Consider the following 20680-nt stretch of genomic DNA (forward strand, 5'->3'; position numbering starts at 1 on the left):
AGGTGGACTGATAAGGAATGAGGAGGTTCTACGCAGAATCGGAGAGGGAAGGAATATGTGGAAAACAACGATAAGGAGAAGGGACAGGACGATAGGACTTCTGCTAAGATATGAGGGAATGACTTCCATGGTACTAGAGGGAGCTGTAGAGGGCAAAAACTGTAGAGGAAGACAGAGATTGGAATACTTCCAGCAAATAATTGAGGACGTAGATTGCAAGTGCTACTCTGAGATGAAGAGGTTAGCACAGGAAAGGAATTCGTGGTGGGCTGCATCAAACCAGTCAGTAGACAGATGACAAGAAAAAAACCTTGTACAACCCTCTTTCCTCCAGATCCTCCTCATTTCCCGGTATTATTAAATGGAGCAGTCTCCTTATACTTCCATTCCTCAGTAGTCCCTATATTTGCAAAGATTCGTTTTGTACATCCACAAATTGTGTTTTAACAAGCCATTGTTGTTATTATTGCCATTATTATTATTATTATGCTCTCTTTCAAATTCTAAAGGTGGCAAGGGTAAAACACAGGGAGCGAATGGCTATTTACAATTTGTACAGAAGTCAGATGGCAGTTGTAAGATTCGAGGGGCATGAAAGGCAAGCAGTGGTTGGGAAGGGAGTATATTGAGCAAGCAGTAAAGGAAACAAAAGAAAAATTTGGAGTAGGTATTAAAATCCATTGAGAAGAAATAAAAACTTTGAGGTCCGCCGATGACATGGTAATACTGTCAGAGACAGCAAAGGACCTGGAAGAGCAGCTGAACGGAATGGACAGTGTCTTGAAAGGAGGATATAAGATGAACATCAACAAAAGCAGAACGAGGATATCGGAAATTAGTCGAATTAAGTCATGTGATGCTGAGGGAATTAGATTAGGAAATGAGACAAAGTATGTAACACCATAGCTCTAATACTCCAATGATTTATTTTGGTTTCTGTTTCATTTAACGTTACATCACTGAGCTTCTGTAAATGTGTTTGTTGGAATCGATAACATAAAATTCTATACTCATTTCTTTGTAAGAACTTCGATGTCATGATATGATTCTCCGCAATGTAGTTTATCTGTCATTTAAATTCTTTGTCCCATTTGGAGGGAACAAAACTTACTGTATATAATTGTAATTTCTGTGTGAATAATTTTTTTTGTAGAAATGTCAATATGTATTTCTTTACTGTTGTGTAAACTACTGATCCTCACTTAGGGTTCTTTGTCATTCTGTATGTAAAAGTTGTTGTGGTTCCCCTCGGGGACGGAACTGTGTAGAGCGCGCAATTTGTGGTTGGCCTAGGTAGAAAAGGTGGAACTGAGAGTCAGTCGGGGACGAGCTACGAGTCGGGGACGAGCTACCAAACTGTGAACTGCCATGTAAATGTTGCATACCGTGCTGGTTCCGAAAGAGATTTTTTCTGCTACTTTCCAATGCCTCGGATGGATGGATAAATAGCTGGAACTATTCTGGAATCTGTATCTATCATCGCCACCAAGTAATGACAGAGTCCAGCAATTCTACCTGCAATTCTACCTACCGACATGCAATCGCCACCACATTGCGCAATCACTGTAACGGAACACTATAGCAATGTACAGTGAAGGATCAGCTAAATGGATGGGTTAGTGTGCTTAAATATAAGGTAATTTATAACTGAGTTTATGTACCTACCTTGATTTTTCTCCTTATCATAACACCTCACAGGTTCCTCTCCGTTTGAACTACAGTGATTTCCGAGTGTCCCTACTGAAAGAACATTAAAGTCCAGTGTTTTTGCTAATTAATGCCTCTTGAACAAAAAAAAAGAAAGTTAATGAAAGTAATTTTCCTAATAAAACTGCTTATTAATATATTGTTGCCAACTTCAAATTAAGAGTTCGTAAGACTGAGGCTTATAAAGTTTTGCTTCGTAAATGGTCTCATTACTGCCTGTTGTAAATCATAGATGGTGAGTCAGTATCTTACATATATGTTAATTTTGTCTCTCAATGTAGTAAGAGTGGAAAACTGCAGTATGAAACGTTATATACTTATGTTTGCTGTTTGTCCTCTTGTGTATTAGAAGTGCATGTGAATAGTATACCAGGATCCACAGTCTGTCTATTGTGTTAATGCTCGGTAACAAGTAACGGAAAGACCATTAATTATGAAAACCATAATTTCTTTATTGAAATGATTATGAGAAGCAACCTGTTAGTGGATTCCTATTAACTTTCATTTTATTTAGTAAAGTATTTAACGGAGAGAGACTTAACCTATATTCAATTAATCATTCTGCAGTGAATAGTAATAATAACGTTATAAAGACCATCCAGTTTCTGTAACCTTTAAAGTAATAGTGTGTTTCGGTATCTGTCATAATTTTGCAAATAGTTTGTAATGGTTCAGTTGTTAGCTTCAATCTTAAAACATACGTATGTGTCAAGAGTTCACTGCACTCGCGTTTGACAAAATATAGGTAGTGTTTATCCATTAAAGTTACTAATAACTATTTCCTTGAACGAGAATGTTAATCATTCTCTTGCCTAGTTAGGCTCGCGACCGTTTTCGTTACCTGTTAAACGGTACAGATAGGCAAAATTTTGTTTGTTACTGTTCAAATATTTCCGTAATTCTGACTTTCACTTCCGATAAGCCACCTCCGTTAGGTACAACACGGTCAACACAACAAAATTCCTCTCAGAGGGTAACACTCCTCTGTTGCGTTATACCATAATTGCTTCAATAAGATTGTTTTATTTCACAACCTGCTTTAAGGTTATATGGTACAGCAGCAGCAGACGGAAGTGTTATAAGTATTAAAGGAGGTTTGCTATTTGGGGAGCAAAATAACTGATGATGGTCGAAGTAGAGAGGACATAAAATGTAGACTGGCAATGGCAATGAAAGCGTTTCTGGAGAAGAGAAAATTGTTAACATCGAGTATAGATTGAAGTGTCAGGAAGTCGTTTCTGGGAGTAATTGTATGGAGTGCAGCCATGTATGGAATGAAACATGGACGATAAATAGTTTGGACAAGAAGAGAATAGAATCTTTCGAAATGTGGTGCTACAGAAGAATGCTGAAGATTAGATGGGTAAATCACATAACTAATGAGGAAGTATTGAATAGGATTGGGGAGAAGAGGAATTTGTGGCACATCGTGACAAGAAGAGAGGACCAGTTGGTAGAAATCACAAATTTAGCATTGGAGGGCATCGTGAAAGGTAAAAATCGTAGAGGGAGACCAATAGATGAATACACTAAGCAGAATCAGAAGGCTGTAGGTTGCATTAACTACTGGGAGATGAAGAAGCTTGCACAGGATAGAGTAGCATGGAGAGCTGCATCCAACCAGTCTTATGACTGAAAACCACAACAACAACAATTTTCAAAGCTAAAAGCAAATATTGGCAGGAACTTCGGTAATGTATCATTCACACTAATTTCTATGACTGCTGCATGTCATGTTTTCCTCAAATACTGGCCAAAAACAGAAAGTAAAGATTGTTACACACAGAGGCATCTTAGCAGTAGATTTTGCTGTGCTCCATATGCCGAGGGAACAAACGCAATCCCAAATATGTTATATGAAGAAAAGTGCCTTCTCCATAAGCTCAACAGTGGCTTAGAATCTGAATATGGAGATAAATACATAGACATTGAAGCAGATGTTGAACTGCTTCGATTATTCAAATGTATTTGAATTTCTTCTGTTTCTAGCTACATTTTGCGCATTCTGCAATCATATTTAACTTTAGAATCTGATTGTAGCTATCAGAAAGACCACCAGTGCCCTTGGTTTCCTTCTATATGTGAGTTAGGTTATAGTCAGTGGCTGATGAGTGTTCATTACACCTTCTGCAGTGTGAATCAGTGGAAAAATCTGTGACTGTGTAGGATGGTCTATAACGTGGTACATTACCAACGTGCATGTATTGTGTCGGCATACAAACCTCCACAAAAGACAATTCTGCCCCATAGGATTAGAAATCTTATCGAGCATGTTGATTAATTTTGAAGTGGATCTGTTAAAATTACTACTCAAGGTTAAATAATATAGAAACAGCTAGAAAATATTAACAATATGAGACAACAATAATTTTCATTTGGGTTATGAAAAACTGCTGTATACATGTTACTGATTTTATTCAAAATTAATTTGTTTAGTAATTTAAATCAGACATGCATACCCCACTTGGCTTCATTTTCAGCGGTATTTTTTTTTTCAAAATTCTCCCATTTGGAGAAAAATCTAATGGTTTACACATTCCTAATGTTGTTAATACTGATATATTATGAAAACAAATACAACATGATGTTCAGAAATTCAATAATTTTGAAACCAGTGTAGATTGAATTAAAGTAACAGGACAGGCAGAGTTTTAGGGTATCTTCAAAGTATTAAACCATGTTTTTAACTTGAATATTCCATTGTTCCATACCAATTACGATTTTTTATCAACATTATGTGCTTATGAAATGTGTACTCTTCTTTTTGTGAAAAAAGTTTCTCCTTCATACAGATTTTGGAATGACGAATTTTTATTGGAAACAGTTACTAGTGTAATATTGAGGTTAGTTATTCGAACAAAACTGGAAACAGAGTATTCAGCTGTTTTTCACATCAACCACATCGTCTGGCAACACAGTAGAAGAAACAGGAACACCGTCAGTGAGTGCTCTAATAATAGGAGCTCCATAAAACACAGAAGTCAAATATTCCATTGCAGTTTCAACCATCTCCAGTGCTGGCTCTGACATCGAATACAGTAGCCAGAGTAACAGGCCATAGAAAAGTGTCCGCACTATAACGTGCAAATAGTACATCCTAAAAAGAGTGATATTACAATTAGAAACTGTAGTTACTAAATACTAATTATATTGCAGATACAATTACATGGGGTAAAGAAAAACACTGTTACCATATCCTGTAAAACACAACACAATACCAGTGTACCATTCCCTGATCATGTGGAAGCTGCAATATTGTGGCCTATGGCCATCTGGTCTACAAAGTTTGTATTAGTAATTAAATTGGATACATTAATTTAACTTATATACACTGAAATATTTCAGTTGATATAAATTTATAGTTAATCGTTAATTTTATGATGAATGAAATAAAATTTTTAATAATCGTAAGCAGTGGGAGTCGGACCGGATACAATGAATTTTCAGTCAGTGTGCTTCACCGCTGGTCTCTGAGACTCGTACGTGAAACGCCACTTGAGACTCCCTCATACTCCATTCAAAAAAGGTTAGAGAACTTAAGCACTATTGATGCATTTACGCATCTCGTCCTGTCGACCGTCTCACGGCCATGGACGAGTTACTATCATATCTCGATGAATAAATAAGTTTGAGTTATTTATATATGACATATGTAGTAGCCCTTTGCGTGATATCATTTGCAAAGAAAAATTATAAATAAATATTTTATGTAATATCTACATGCTGCTCTCAGCACGGAATGTTGACATCATTTCTGTGACAATCGAAGTCTTAAAATTGGTGACTAATAGTTCAACTTTGCGAGGAACATGATAACATGAAGAAAGAGAATAAGAAATTGTAGAAGTGGGAATCGAATTCAACCTGACAAACTGATAGTCAGAATACTTGACCACTGGGGTATGATTCCGATATGTCAGCCTTTTCTCGAAAATTCTTCATACTCTAATCTTGCACAATACTTTACATGCAGTGCTTAAAGAATAATATGGACATAGTTGAGTGAGCAACGTAGCAGAACGTGCGAGCACCAGAGTGTGCTCTAAGGGCATTATCACATGATCACTAGCTGACAGTGCTCTGAACCAACAGAGTAAATGAGTTTTCTTCCGAAAATCGGATCAGTTGAAGTCAACAGGAGCCATACTACCATCTGTTCGTTTCTTCCAGATAATGAACTCTCACACAGCCCAAGATCCACTCCACAGCGACAGAGATCTAGAAGGTCAAAGACAACTGTGGCTAAATAACTGGTTATTCCTATGGTATTGTCTTGAATAAAGAATCTTGTTTCCAGTATTGGATCCGCAATTTTGGTCTACTCTTCAACGTAACGCATGTATTTTCCCACATCTATATCTATTTCTGCAAAATTACTGTGAAGAGTTTGGTAGAGGGAATTTTTCAGTTGCCCTACTTCCAGGTTTTCTTTTCGTGTTCCGCTTCACAACGGAAAATGAGAAGTATGATCGGTTATGCTGAAAATTGCCTGTTATAAAGCGACTTCCAGTGTTCAATTATTTATTCAATTTATTTCACGAGTCCGTTATTGCTGATGTGTCCAAAATTTGGTATACTGTACCAACAGTATGGTTAGGTGATACTGTCTTTGAAAGCTGCTGCTTGTAAATGCAGTATACCAATCATTTCGAGGCCTGCCCGGTGAGGCACTGAACAGAATCATCAATTCGTGATGTGGTTGTACTTCTAGCTCCCCATTCCCCGATTGTGAAGTGATAACTAAAGCATTAGCCACAGTCGATCCTACTCTTATTGAAGTTCTTAAGATTGAAAAATGTTTTGAGGTTGCTTCTGACTCCCAGCATTCTTTCACTAACGAAATGTAAGTAAAGTAGTTATTCGCCACTATGCTCGACAGCCAGGTGATGATTTTCATTAAAACATGTAATGTCGTGTGGCATCATTGGGTGCTAAACCCTATAGGGCAGGTTAAACCAGCTGTATTGGTAACATCTTTGCTGTACGTCACATTCGTAGGCACCTTTCCTTCGTGTAATATTTGCGTTGTGTGTTTATGTGTAACTGCTTATTGTAGGAGTCTGTAAGCACAAAAAGGCCTCCTACCTTAACGTCCATAGTCAGCGGGTGGATTTCAGCCAACAGTGGTGCATGCCCCACTATATAGGCACTGGGAGAAATTTGGATTTTAACCCAAGAGATTGGACAATGACTGGTGATCAGAGACATTGCACCACCATCTCTAGTGTCTCCTCTGTCGGAAAGCCAAAGGAAAAATCCCGAACAGCAGACTTCAGACCCAGTCAGAGACCAATTCAAGTACCAGACATGGTCAACACCGCTCAACTTCAGTGAAATAACGGCTACTGGTTCATCGAACGCGGCACTTCCAGTCACATGATTCTGATATATCATCTTCTTTTACACCCATAAGTCTCACCAAAGTTTGCAGTCTTCCAGATCTCTGGCATCTAGTAAGATGCTTAAGCATATCAATATTACAGTCCCCCCTGCCTCTCACTATCATTTGCACCATTCTGAACCCTTCTAAAAAACAGAGGGTCAATATGACCCCACAAGCACGTCGGAAATACATATCTAGCTTGTTTTCAAAACTATTATTTCCAAAACGTACGACTTTCTGACTGAGTCAGTTGTGTCTGGTGATGTTTCGTTCAGCTTTATATTTACAGCACGTTAAGATTTATCTGTGGTCAATGTGATCCCAATATAAATTTATTTTTATTCGTTGACTATAGTAGTATTTAAAGTAGAATAATGAAGGTTTTATTGAAAAATTGTAATATATGTTTCTATGTCAGCATATTAAAATACTACCGATATATCCGGTGTAAAATGGTTAGGGTCAATAACCATGGTGGTATTCAGAAAAAAAAATCCAGTTAAAAGGAGAGTGATTTGCCTGACTACGACAGACTTCATTCAGGGCGCTGTTTCCAATATTACGCAACACATAGTTTGTCATGTGACAAGGGTCTGGCACCTGACGGCTCTGTGTTGACAAGCTGCTCCCCTATATTGTGTACTGACATGTCCCAGTGACAGCACAACGCTCCACACAGCTGTGGCAGCTGACGAGGCAGCTCATCCAGTACAGCAGCAGCTGGCAGTGGTTCTTAGTATTTGTGCCCAGTCGGTAGAGTTCCGACTGCATGCCGAGGCTGTCGTGTCATTAATCAGTGAAGATATACATGGTGCGAAGAGCCCAGTGACGGGTCATGTCTTACTGCCAAAACACTATTTTTCCTCTTGGAAACAGTGGCTTGTGATTAAGAAAAAGAACTTGAAGGTAGTACCTACATTCTTAGAAGTGAAGTAACCTAATACTTTTGTCATTTTTGGCTTGCAATGAGGACACATGGAAATCGATTTTTTGTACACTGACTGAAAAAAGTAGAAACCCCAAGAACAAAAGTTGGTGGGCATAATACTAGATCTAAACATGATGTCTATCCTAATTTCGCGTCATTCTCATAAGAGTAGTGCTAGTAGAGTCACTACGAAGTTGCAAATCAGCTTTGCGTTGATTACACACTCTATTTGTCGTCATCGTTGGTTACGCACTTCATACGATACAACATTTTCTTTCATGCTACTCTGTGTATGTTGTGTGCGTGTAACTCATCACAATGGTACAACACTATAACACTTGACTTCATGTAATAGACATAAGGAAATATGTAATTAAAATGTATGTAAACGTGACTGTTTTAAAATATTTACACTTCTACAGGACAGAAAATCCAGCTAATGTGATTCGAAACATCAGAAAATAATCTTCTGACACTCCTAAAATTATATTATAAGAATTAAAATTGACATAAAATACATACCTTCTCATGTATCTCAAATCACCGGGTATATCATCCACACTCTCATTCAGAATGTACCGCTTCGCTCCAATAAGTGACTTTTTACAATATTCATACTGATTGACTTCTTTAACATTATAATAAAAGGTTTCTTGATCCTCAGGAGCCATAAATTCATACATAGACACAATATTTTTGTTGATAAATGTCCATTCATGAAGCACGTAATATCCCATCATGATCTTGGCCGAATGTAAACGATTGTTTACGTGCACCAAACTGAAAAAAGTAATTATCAGAGTACATTTCTGTGCTGTAGACAATTTTATCTAGATGTGTAGACATTTTCAGTTTCACGTATGAGATAATGATGATAAACTTGTGTATCTCAGTGATCTGGTGGATTCCTTTTACATGACTTTCATATACCTAACCTACCACAGTTATGCTACCAGGCCAATGGGATCTACCACTTAATGCAGAAAGCGAGTCTTCACCTCATTAACAGCTAAGAGCTAGGTTAAAAACACTCTGAAATATCTATCAAAGATTCGCGACCTTTCGATTTACAGACTTGAGTTTTAACACCTATGTTCACTATTTAAAATTCCTTAAAATCTCCTGTTGTGGCTCATATCTGTGCTCACCACCTATGGCCTTCGTTAGCGTGCTGCCTCTATGACCACATTACTTTTGCCTCATACACTCTTTACTTATAACGTCAAGCCATCTGTTAAGTCCTCATACTTCTTGAGTATCCCAAAATAATGAAAAGCAAAATTTCATCTTTACCACTTCAAAACGTTTAGGGAAACGTCTTCATAAGACAATAAATGTATAAACTTATTTATCTTCTAAAGTTTAATTTGGAGCCTTTACTGTAACTAAAAATGGAAATAATGCTTGTAAGAAAGAGATGTTCACATTAGCTCAAAAAAATAAAAAAAGTTCTTAAGGGCTTATCACTCCTTTTGGTGGAGGTGATGAATGATCTGCTGAATTAAAATCTTCCTGTCTACTGGTAATTCACCTGTAGATCCATGTTGGGAATTGCATACTTTTTGTGTGTGGCCTTTCTATTGACCCTAACCTTAAGGTTAAAACTGAAACTGTTCTTCGGGAAAAGTTAAAAAAAATTGCACAATACATTTACTTTCCTCCGGTAACACAATTAGCAGGAAAATGTTGAACCACCTGTGTATTTTCTTGATAATACAATGTTCTTCCGCTTAGTACAATAAGAAATCTTGCTTTCCTCCCATTTCTGCCTTCAGTGTGTAAGAGACATATTGTCCAGTCAATTACATGTGACTCTGGAATTTTGGTTCACAGGATTCCTGCACTCTGGAGTAATTACATGGATGATACATACTGTGAGTAGAGATATTTGCACAGCCTCCATTGTTGCCATATCCCCCAAAGTTCATAGGCCAAGGACACATTGTTGACAGATGATTCAATGTCCTAAGGTTCAATGTCCTCCTTGCCAAATTTCCGCAGATAATGTCGTAATGTCAGTGTCATCCAGGGACAATGGGTCCATTGTACGCTACAAACTAGCCATTAACTTTTTTAACGATCTGTCATAATTTATTGTCCAGTTAGTGGTATTAATGGCACATCAACTTTATTGTCATTGTTCAACACCCAATCATAATAATCTATTTCTCAAAAACGCTGCCAATCCTCCACCAGTCCAACAATCAGCACAACTTGTCACTTGCGCTCTGTACACCATCTGACAGGATCCTCACTGGTATGCTGCCCATCTGCAGGCCTTATATATCCTTCAGCTTATTAAATAATTACATTTTCTGCAGTTTGTAGCAGACAATTGTGCCTAATAACATTTCAGCAAATACCCTACCATATAAGACGTTCTCCATCGGTATATACAGTACTGGAGTTATTTCTCACAATTTTACTGATTTTACAAAATATATCCACTCTTTCTGAGACATAAATAAATATTAAACAAGTAACACATAGTATCATTTATATAAATGACATATTTAAACAATTGACAGCATGCTATGGTGATAGAAATTATTAATTAACGTGGACAAATATGTGTAGACCTTGTGTTAGGTATATGTTAAAAGAAACAATGGCTGACACACTGTCAGCTTCCGTAGAAGATAGATAGCATAATATTACTGTGGATATGTAAATACCAATGGGAATTAGGAATATTTGTACAGCCATTTCGTGCTCATACACTGTACATCAGTGTTACAACTTGGATAGATACGTACATGAAGATATGCACTGTTGAACGAATCATTGACTACATTACCCACGGTTACGGTATGGTTGACTTTAGGGTGTTCTAGATACAGCAATAAGGAATAGCACAGTAGGCTTTACAGTTGAAGAGGAATGGACATCTCTAAAAAGGGTCATCACAGAGGTTGGGAAGGAAAACATAGGTACAAAGTAGGTAGCTGCGAAGAAACCATGGGCAACAGAAGAAATACTTCAGTTGATTGATGAAAGGAGGAAGTACAAACATGTTCCGGGGAAATCAAGAATACAGAAATACAAGTCGCTGATGAATGAAATAAATAGGAAGTGCAGGGAAGCTAAGACGAAATGGCTGCAGGAAAAATGTGAAGACATCGAAAAATATATGATTGTCGGAAGGACAGACTCAGCATACAGGTAACTCAAAACAACCTTTGGTGACATTAAAAGCAACGGTGGTAACATTAAGAGTGCAACGGGAAGTCCACTGTTAAATGCAGAGGAGAGAGCACATAGGTGGAAACAATACATTGAAAGCCTCTATGAGGGTGAAGACTTGTCTGATGTGATAGAAGAAGAAACAGGAGTCAATTTAGAAGAGATAGGGGATCCAGTATTAGAATCGGAATTTAAAAGAGCTTTGGAGGACTTATGGTCAAATAAGGCAGAAGGGATAGATAACATTTCATCAGAATTTCTAAAATCATTGGAGGAAGTGGCAACAAAACGACTATTCACGTTGGTGTGTAGAATATATGAGTCTGGCGACATACCATCTGACTTTCGGAAAAGCATCATCCACCCAATTCCGAAGACGACAAGACCTGACAAGTGCGAGAATTATCGCACAATCTGGTTAACAGCTCATGCATCGAAGCTGCTTACAACAATAATATACAGAAGAATGGAAAAGAAAATTGATAATGCGGTAGGTGACGATCAGTTTGGCTTTAGGAAAAGTAAAGGGACGAGAGAGGCAATTCTGACGTTACGGCTAATAATTGAAGCAAGGCTCAAGAAAAATCAAGACACGTTCATAGGGTTTGTCGACCTGGAAAAAGCGTTCGAGAACATAAATTGGTGCAAGCTGTTCGAGATTCTGAAAAAAGTAGGGGTAAGCTATAGGGAGAGACAGGTCATATACAATATGAACAACAACCAAGAGGGAATAATAAGAGTGGACGATCAAGAACGAAGTGCTCGTATTAAGAAGGGTGTAGGACAAGGCTGTAGCCTTTCGTCCCTACTCTTCAATACGTACATCGAGGAAGCAATGATGGAAATAAAAGAAAGGTTCAGGAGTGGAATTAAAATACAAGGTGAAAGGATATCAAAGATACGATTTGCTGATGACATTGCTATCCTGAGTGAAAGTGAAGAAGAATTAAATGATTTGCTGAACGGAATGAACAGTCTAATGAGTACACAGTATGGTTTGAGAGTAAATCGCAGAAAGACGAAGGTAATGAGAAGTAGTAGAAATGAGAACAGCGAGAAACTTAACATCAGGATTGATGGTCACGAAGTCAATGAAGTTAAGGAATTCTGCTACCTAGGCAGTAAAATAACCAATGACGGATGGAGCAAGGAGGACATCAAAAGCAGACTCGCTATGGCAAAAAAGGCATTTCTGGAGAGAAATATCGGCCTTAATTTGAGGAAGAAATTTCTGAGGATGTACGTCTGGAGTACAGCATTGTATGGTAGTGAAACATGGACTGTGGGTATACCAGAACAGAAGATATTCGAACCATTTGAGATGTGGTGCTATAGACGATTGTTGAAAATTAGGTGGACTGGTAAGGTAAGGAATGAGGAGGTTCTACGCACAATCGGAGAGGAAAGGAATATGTGGAAAACACCGATAAGGAGAAGGGACAGGATGAAAGGACATCTGCTAAGACATGAGGGAATGACTTCCATGGTACTAGAGGGAGCTGTAGAGGGCAAAAACTGTAGAGGAAGACAGAGATTGGAATACGCCAAGCAAATAATTGAGGACGTAGGTTGCAAGTGCTACTCTGAGATGAAGAGGTTAGCAGAGGAAAGGAATTCGTGGCGGGCCGCATCAAACCAGTCAGTAGACTGATGACAAAAAAAAAAAACTGCTTGTGAGTGTGAAAAATGCATACTTTCATCACCTTAGAATTATGAATCGAACGAGGGACTGGAGTAAACGATCTTAATACGATCCCAGTAGCCACAACCAGTCTTGTAAATAGATATTATTGGCAGTAGTTTTATGGAGGTGTCAATATTGCTATGTAGTCTTATTAAGAATTTGAACTCTCTGGATGTAAGCTGTGTCTATTCAGAATGTCCATGTGCAGATTTTCAATATTATTCCATAAGTTTCTATATTTTTCCAATTTTACACATTTTACTATATACTTTGTGTGAAAAATGTATAAGAATATTTGTGTTAATATTGCTTGCCTTATTGTGTTCCCTTAGTATTCAGCAATTATTTTTATTCCCCCTCCAAGACAGAAGGAATCCACAAAGTTTCTGCAAGATTATTTGGGTGGTAAATTAAATCTGGTATATTTGGTAATGGAACTGTGTGTTTTTTTTCATGCAATGCACATTGATACAACTTAGTGGAGTGTGAAAGTTGATGCAGCTGTTTTATTACTACTTCTTGAAGTACCTGTTAACAGATGATACAACTGACCTTTACAACAGTATTGGGTTGGGAGTCAAATAAAATGTTGGTTTTAACCATATGGGAGACAAACGGAAGTACTGTCTGCCAAGTCTGAATTTTGACACTGTTGTAATGATAGTTTAATAATGGTGAGTGTAGGCAAAGAATTATAAATGGTATGTATCAAATGGTTCATGTGGTAACAGAATCAGATATTTCTCGGTGCAATACACATCATCATGGCATTAAATAGTGGTTTACAAAGAGCTTTTCTTCGTGCATCCTCTAATGTACTGAATATAAAATGCGTTTATCCTCAAAATCATTTATGTTTGTATACATTTAAGACAGTTCTCCGCAGAGTCCAACAGACTAGTCATCCATAGTAACACTGCCTTCTTGATAATTTCCTAATATATATGTCAAAGTTTGATTTTATGTACTACATATCCCCATTACTCCCTTTAATGGAGGGGACTGCGAGAAAGTAGAATGGACATATCATTTGTTCAGCGGTAATGGTATGAGTGCTACAAAGATCCATGATTTACCTGAGAGGTAGTAATAATATGGCGAGGAGCAATTTTCTACATATGCCGAACAGTTACCACATCTTCACCCCTTCTGCTGCCTCTAATTATACGAAATGGAACAGGTTCCCTCCAAAATTGGATTGTCTTTACATACACACATTCATCTGTAGATCATCAGAGTGAAGTAATGATTCATAGCGTTTCTGTGGTTCCTATGCTGTCTGAAACTTAGTGCCAGGAAAGTATTTACAGGTCATTACAGTGAAACAATGACTTATTGTGTTTCGTTGGAACGAAAACATGTACACCTCTAAAAATGATAGCCATAAAAACATGGATTCTTATTAACATTTTGGGAGGCATGTTACAGAAGACAGGATAGCTGGATGTTTTCTGTTCATTAGCTTTTCTTCCATCCAATGCCTTAGTTATCCATGAAATAAATCTGAAATAACAGTTTCTGCTGCTGATGTGTGATAAGAATATCTCATTGCGCATCTGGTCATCTTGTCAGGTGATATGCCAGCGAATGGTGATGCATGACAGAAAGAGGATGTTAAAACGAGTTGGTACTATCTCTCAAGAGGCTGCGACCCGTTTCATCAATCACCACCTGTGAGCGAAGAGAGCAGTTAACCACCCAACGGCTACCAACGGTCAAAAGATATGTGGAATCTGCAGTTAAGCCATTCCATTAACAGCATATCGTCTTGTCAACATGAGTAACACATGAACTCATATTAGTATACCATCAGCAGACTGGCAGTAGTTCGTAAAAACCGCAATGATGGTGGCAATGGTGACAGTGGGGGCGTGGCCTGAAATCTGTAGCACGTTTTCTCAAGGCAACATTACTTCCTCCAGTTCCATACATCTTGTATCTTCATTATATATCCCCCTTACTATCAGTATTTTTTTCAGTAAGTTTTGCTGAGGTCATGAAGGCCTCAAATAATTTCCATATGATGTACTGGCTGATAATAGAGAACTAATATAAACGCATATGTACATTACAGTGGTTCATCATAACACTCATCATTTAATTTCCATAAATGTTACATTCGAAAAAGAAGAAGAAATTTAGATTACGATCATACTGACCCAGCAGTACTCAGAACAAAAGAACATGAATAAGTTTTAATGTGTACTAAACATAAAACTGAACAGAACATCATTGAATGCTACTGACTCAGGGGAAGAAAGTCATATATTTTGAAAGTAATGGTTTTGAAAACAAGAGAGACATATGTAAGTCTGCAGGCTCTCGAGGCCCTTGCCACTAAAGTTAAAATCTTTTGGGTTGTTAGGCCGCATCATATTTCCTTCTAAAATAATGGACATTTCGACTCCACTGCTGGCAGTTTGTTAGGATGTTTCGGTGTCCACTGTTGCTAGAACACTGTCTCAGACTAGTGCCGCGTTCTCTTATAAAAGAAGTTTTCCCACGTTTGTGCTGGAGAAGTCGAAATAATGGTTAAGACTATTGTAGCCACCATTGTTGAGCCGTCGTCATCGGCGACTATTCCCGCGCTGACGCAGAAAAAGGGACGTTATTGGCTAAACTCTTGTAGGTACTACTGAGGTCCCAACGTCACCATACTATTCCATACTTACGCTGGATGAGGGTTATTGTTTGACATGTGGCAGCCTAACAGCCCAGAAGATTTTAACTTTAGTAACAACGGCTATGTTCGTCTGCAAACTTGCATATAACGCTTGTATGGGTAAGAGGTTTGTACCACCATCAAAAGACTGGAGAACCTCCGCATAAGAAGAGGTAAATTACTAATCTATGTGGCCATTCTCGGACGGTGTCATGGTAATGCTGTTATTCCCAAATTCGCCAGAATTAGCCATCATGTGCAGACAGGGAAAGTCAGGAGGATCTACCAAAGGGCGAGCCAAGCCCTTCATCGTATAAGAATACAGCTGATACACAGGCACATAAATTATGCTGGCTCCGTTTTAATTGAGCTGTATGTTCACTGGCGCCAGCTCTCTCACCGCAGGACTGGGATAAAGTGGACAGAATAACGTTTGATCATTCAGGAGGTTTTCGGATTTCAGTGCTATGAAACACACAGACACCATTGTAGATCCAGAACTAATAGTGGTCAATCTCTTGTCAGAAGTATTCGATGAAGAAGCTGTTTCAGGTCCGGCGAAGGTTTGAATTTCGCAACCACACCGAAGAGAATAACTGTTGAAGAAATCGTAATTGCCGCCGAAAGTATCTTTTTTTTGTCTTCCAAAGGTACAGGTCGAAGTAGTAAGACAAGATTATACGGAAATCGAAACCTCTCAAAAGCAGCATATCGACGCAGGAAAAAAAACTCTTAATGAACTCACGAGAAGCGAAAGCATCTTTGTAAAGAAGTCGAATAAGCTGAACGCTACCGTTGTTTTAAACGCTATGGATAATCGCAGGAAGATGGAACAACTACTAACTGAAACTGTGTATCGCAGTTAAAAAAGAGATCCGACTAACAGAATCATTCGGAAAGTGAAAAATTTGATATCACACTCCTGATTTTACAGCTCTTTTACAAAGAATATAACGCGTGCAATACCTGTCTCACCCAGACTGTGTGGACTCCACAGGATCAACAAAATATCGGTTCCTTTGAAACCTGTCGTCAGTGAGATTGAGTCGCTAGCTTATATTTTAGAACGTCTTTTATCTGGTAAAGTGAGACGTCTAGTTGGTAAAACAAATACCTATGTCGAAGATTAGAAACATTTTTTTGAATTATATGCCCAGTGAAGATATCTGCAGCTGACATGGTGGTTAACTTTGATATAACTATCGTACCAGCATAAGATACAATGGAGATCAGGAGTGATAAAGTTGCTCCAGTTCTTTATGACTTAACTGAATTATGTCCCCTTTAGAGCTGTTTCCTATACAATGGTGAATTCTATGACCAGGCTGATGGCCTTGGTATGGGCTCAACCAAACCGCCAGTTGCAGGTGACATTTTTATGGAACATTTCGAACAACAGACATTATGTAGTAACCCTTTGAAACCTTTTTGTTGTCTTCCCTATGTGGATGATACAATGGTTAAGTGGTCACATAGCGAAGAAGAGCTTCATGCGTTCCATAAAATCTAAAATGGAATTCACCCCAAAATCAAATTTACTTTGGAGGTTGAGAGTGAGGTCGGCTTACCATTCCTAGATGTGTTGGTATATGAAGATCTGATAACACTATATGTCACAGAGTGTATAGAAAGCCAACCAACACAAGCAGATATTTAGATGCCATTTCGTACCAGCACCCAGACCAGAAGCAAGCAGTGTTCAACACACTGTCTTCACGTGCCTTCCGTATCACGATGATGACAACCTGGAATCTGAGTTGAAATTTTTAAAGAAGACAATAGAGACAAATGGTTATAGTTGTTCAATCGATAGGGCTTTTAGGTGGAATATAAATCACGCTAATAAGAATGAGAAGGTACTATCTTCTCACTCAGTTACGTTATTGTTCGTTCCTGGGGTGACTGACCGCATAAGAAGAATTCTAAAGAAAAATGGTATCCAGACATCTTTCTTTAGACAAAACAAAATAAAAGATGCACCTGATTGCCTCCACAATACAGGCGTCTATCAAGTGATATGTGGCTGTGGCAAAGTGTATACAGGCGGAACGCGAACTGCACGTGTGGCTAAAACAAAGTGTAAAATCGTCACGCAGAACATCATGAGAACTGGGGCTGTGACATCGATTGTAATAACGTACGTGTGCAGGCTAAGGAAATCGACATATATAGATGTCGGAAAGCGGTTGAAATTTCCAAGAATGTATGTAACTTCAACACAAATGACAGCTATAGGCTTCCAGCGTCGTGGCTCCCCGGTATCAAGGAAGTAAATATGCGGGTGTGGTGTGCATGCAACGCAAACGACGCGGTGCATGTCACCTTTACTATTCCATCCAGTCACGAGGAATTTAAGCTCATACAGGACTTTTTATTTTTAAAGACAATCATTTTTTAGATGTGATTGGAACTTAGGTGTGGGTCAAATGTTGCATTTACTCTCCACCACACAATGTAAGTTGGCGAGAGAGTGTTAAGCAACTCTGTTTTCTTTGTAGGCAGTACCATGGTCTAGGAGAAAGCTGCGGTGTTGGAAGGACTATCGGTTCGGCGTATGGGTTGCAGGTTAACAGCTATAAAAGCCAAATCATTCCACTCTGCAAAGCACGTGGGGAAAAGTGAACAGCGAGGTAAAGCTTTACATAGGTCTCGCCTCTGTGTGTAATACTGTTAAACTATGCATTACTCGAATGATTAATCCATTTTTCGGCATACATATTCACCACAAATAATTCTACATTACGGAAAGTGTTACAGTTTTTGATATTTTTCTGGCTATACAAATACTGAACAAAGGAATGGTCGCGGTGCACATGCATTCCCATCTTTCTTTCATTACTCCTACGACCTTTATGTCATATTTACATTAGAGGTAAATAATCGCACACCCGCTTCCTGTACTATTGAGTACTGGCAATTATTTGTCTTCTTTAACGTCTCTCTTAATTTAGACCAATCCAAAAAATGTCGCTCTAGACTAATTTGCGATAGCTCTGTCGAATAACCACGTAAAATCGTTTTGCTTCTTACGGGAAACATGCCGACGCATTAAAAACAATACCAACCGTAACACCTGAGAAAATGCGCGTAAAGATTCTTACCGGTGAGGCACTATATTTCCAATCACTACATTGTTGGTACTATTAATACTACCTGTTCATGTAGTTTTGATTAAATAGTGCACCTCGAGTCATGTTGCTGTGGCAACATTTTTTTAATTAGTAAATATAGGTGTCAGCTGTGCTGAAATGTTATCTAGTGCAGGTTGGGGTTTGCTACCTTTTTAAAGAAACTTCCTGCTTCATTGCTGAAAAAGATAATAGTTAGATGACCTTCAAAAGCACACGAAGCTGCTTCTTGCATGGAAACTGTTAGCAGACGATTCTGTTCTCTAAGCTGGGGCTGTGGCGATTTACAGGAAGACCTGCAGAGGACTGACGATCGCTAGCGCAATGATATATTTCTTTCCGTTACAACAGGTGACGTAAAGAATGGCTAGCGTACTTTTCCTGCTCCGAGAAAAAGTCATGGCAATGAAACGTTATTATCATTCCACGTATAGAAAAAATTAAAGTTATAAAATTTTCGGGGTTTAAGACTGCTTACATAGTATACAATGTCCACTAAGTGCGTTTAGTCAAATACTGACACATCTTATCAGGCATGCATTGTCCTTTTCGCCCCACACACACAAAACAAAAGCCTCCCATCATTCCGTCACCGATCTGGCAAGGTGCTGCTGCTACTGAGAAAATCGTTATACACACTTAATGTCTAGTCGACTCAGGAGGTGGATTTGGTGGTAGATGCAGAGTGACATTTCTTGGTCTTGAGAGTGATAGCGGTCCTGGTGATTGTTAACTGGTTGCAAAGAGCTATCTGTCCAATCTGTCATATCCTATGGAAGCTCTTGGGGGCTGCGGTGCATCCTCCCCCCCGCCCCCTCTCTCTCTCTCTCTCTCTCTCACTGCGAAAGAGTGAGAGCACTAAATGGTGCAGACGCTGGTAAGCTTAACGTAAACGTTTTACCCTACCCACCCAACAGCCGACCAAAGTATAAATGTGTATCATGTAGTAAAGGACTAATTCAACAGTGCATGCATGCACCTACATTCCTGATCAAGTGGTAATACCCATATATTATGTGTGAATGTGGCATGGCATGTAGAAACGTTACTAATTCCTACCATTACTTATATGTACACAGTAACTTCCTTGTATAGGACTTGTCTTACATGAACTGATAGTGTGTTAGCTATTCTTTAAAACAGGCCTAAGAACTAAATTAGTATACATCTAATCTGTGGTAAGTATTAATGACCAAACCCACTATTGGTAGAGCCTTGTTTAAATTCGTTAAACAATTATTTATGACCTGGAAAAGAGCATTTTTGTAGAATATCAGCAAAATTGTAACAAATGGCCCCAGACAGCAATGGAGTAAGACTGTCATATGATGTAGTGCTTTCACAAGAGTCATTGGGTACAATACTCTGCTACAAATTGCAAATATCGAAATTGCATAGAAGGTTGATGAAATGTTAGTTGTGCAAATAAACAGACAGAAGTGAGCTGTCTCTTTTACGATCTCATTATTGTGAACAAAACACAAGAGAGAAGTGGACTGGTCAGAAAAAAATCAATATTGTTGCATAAAAATATGATTGGGCTTTAAATAATGTAAATAAAAGTGATACATTATTAATTACTATAGCTGGACAATAATTTTGGATTATCAGTAATCAGAGTTATAAAGCCAAGTGGCCGACTTTTAGAGAACAGTTTACTGCTTGTGTCAGGAGGTTACTGACATGTTGCCTCGAAGGAGGACATCTATCTCAGGACTTCATCCCAGAACCCTCAAGGAGAGCTGTCCAGGACACTGTGGAAGGACGACATTCACCATTTTCAGATATCTGGTTACAATGCAACCTTGGCCCATGATTCTTGCGAGATCTGGCGACAATACGGTCTGTCCTGATACCCCTGTTGCTCCACTACTAATGTGCTTTCAGATGTTCTGTTGATCAAGGCCAGTTTTCTCCTCGTGCAATTACAGATTCGATTTTGGTTTCCTCAAGTGATCATGTGTGCTAATGTTTCTGCAACTTGACCATCAAACCTAATATGTGT

At 38.5% G+C, this 20680-nt stretch overlaps 1 protein-coding gene across 1 annotated transcript; it reads right to left on the bottom strand.

Annotated features, from left to right (window-relative positions):
* Positions 1–4105: 4105 nt before the first annotated feature.
* On the bottom strand, positions 4106–8792 carry LOC126285288 (fatty acyl-CoA reductase 2-like). Its single transcript, XM_049984577.1, has 2 exons — positions 8541–8792; positions 4106–4804 (listed from the first exon to the last, which is right to left on the bottom strand). Exons 1-2 carry the CDS (start codon positions 8756–8758, stop codon positions 4585–4587), a joined length of 438 nt encoding a protein of 145 aa, XP_049840534.1. The 5' UTR covers positions 8759–8792; the 3' UTR covers positions 4106–4584.
* Between the last annotated feature and the right edge of the window lie 11888 nt (positions 8793–20680).

The sequence above is a fragment of the Schistocerca gregaria genome, chromosome 8 (assembly GCF_023897955.1).
Source record: "Schistocerca gregaria isolate iqSchGreg1 chromosome 8, iqSchGreg1.2, whole genome shotgun sequence".
NCBI classification, from domain to species: domain Eukaryota; kingdom Metazoa; phylum Arthropoda; class Insecta; order Orthoptera; family Acrididae; genus Schistocerca; species Schistocerca gregaria.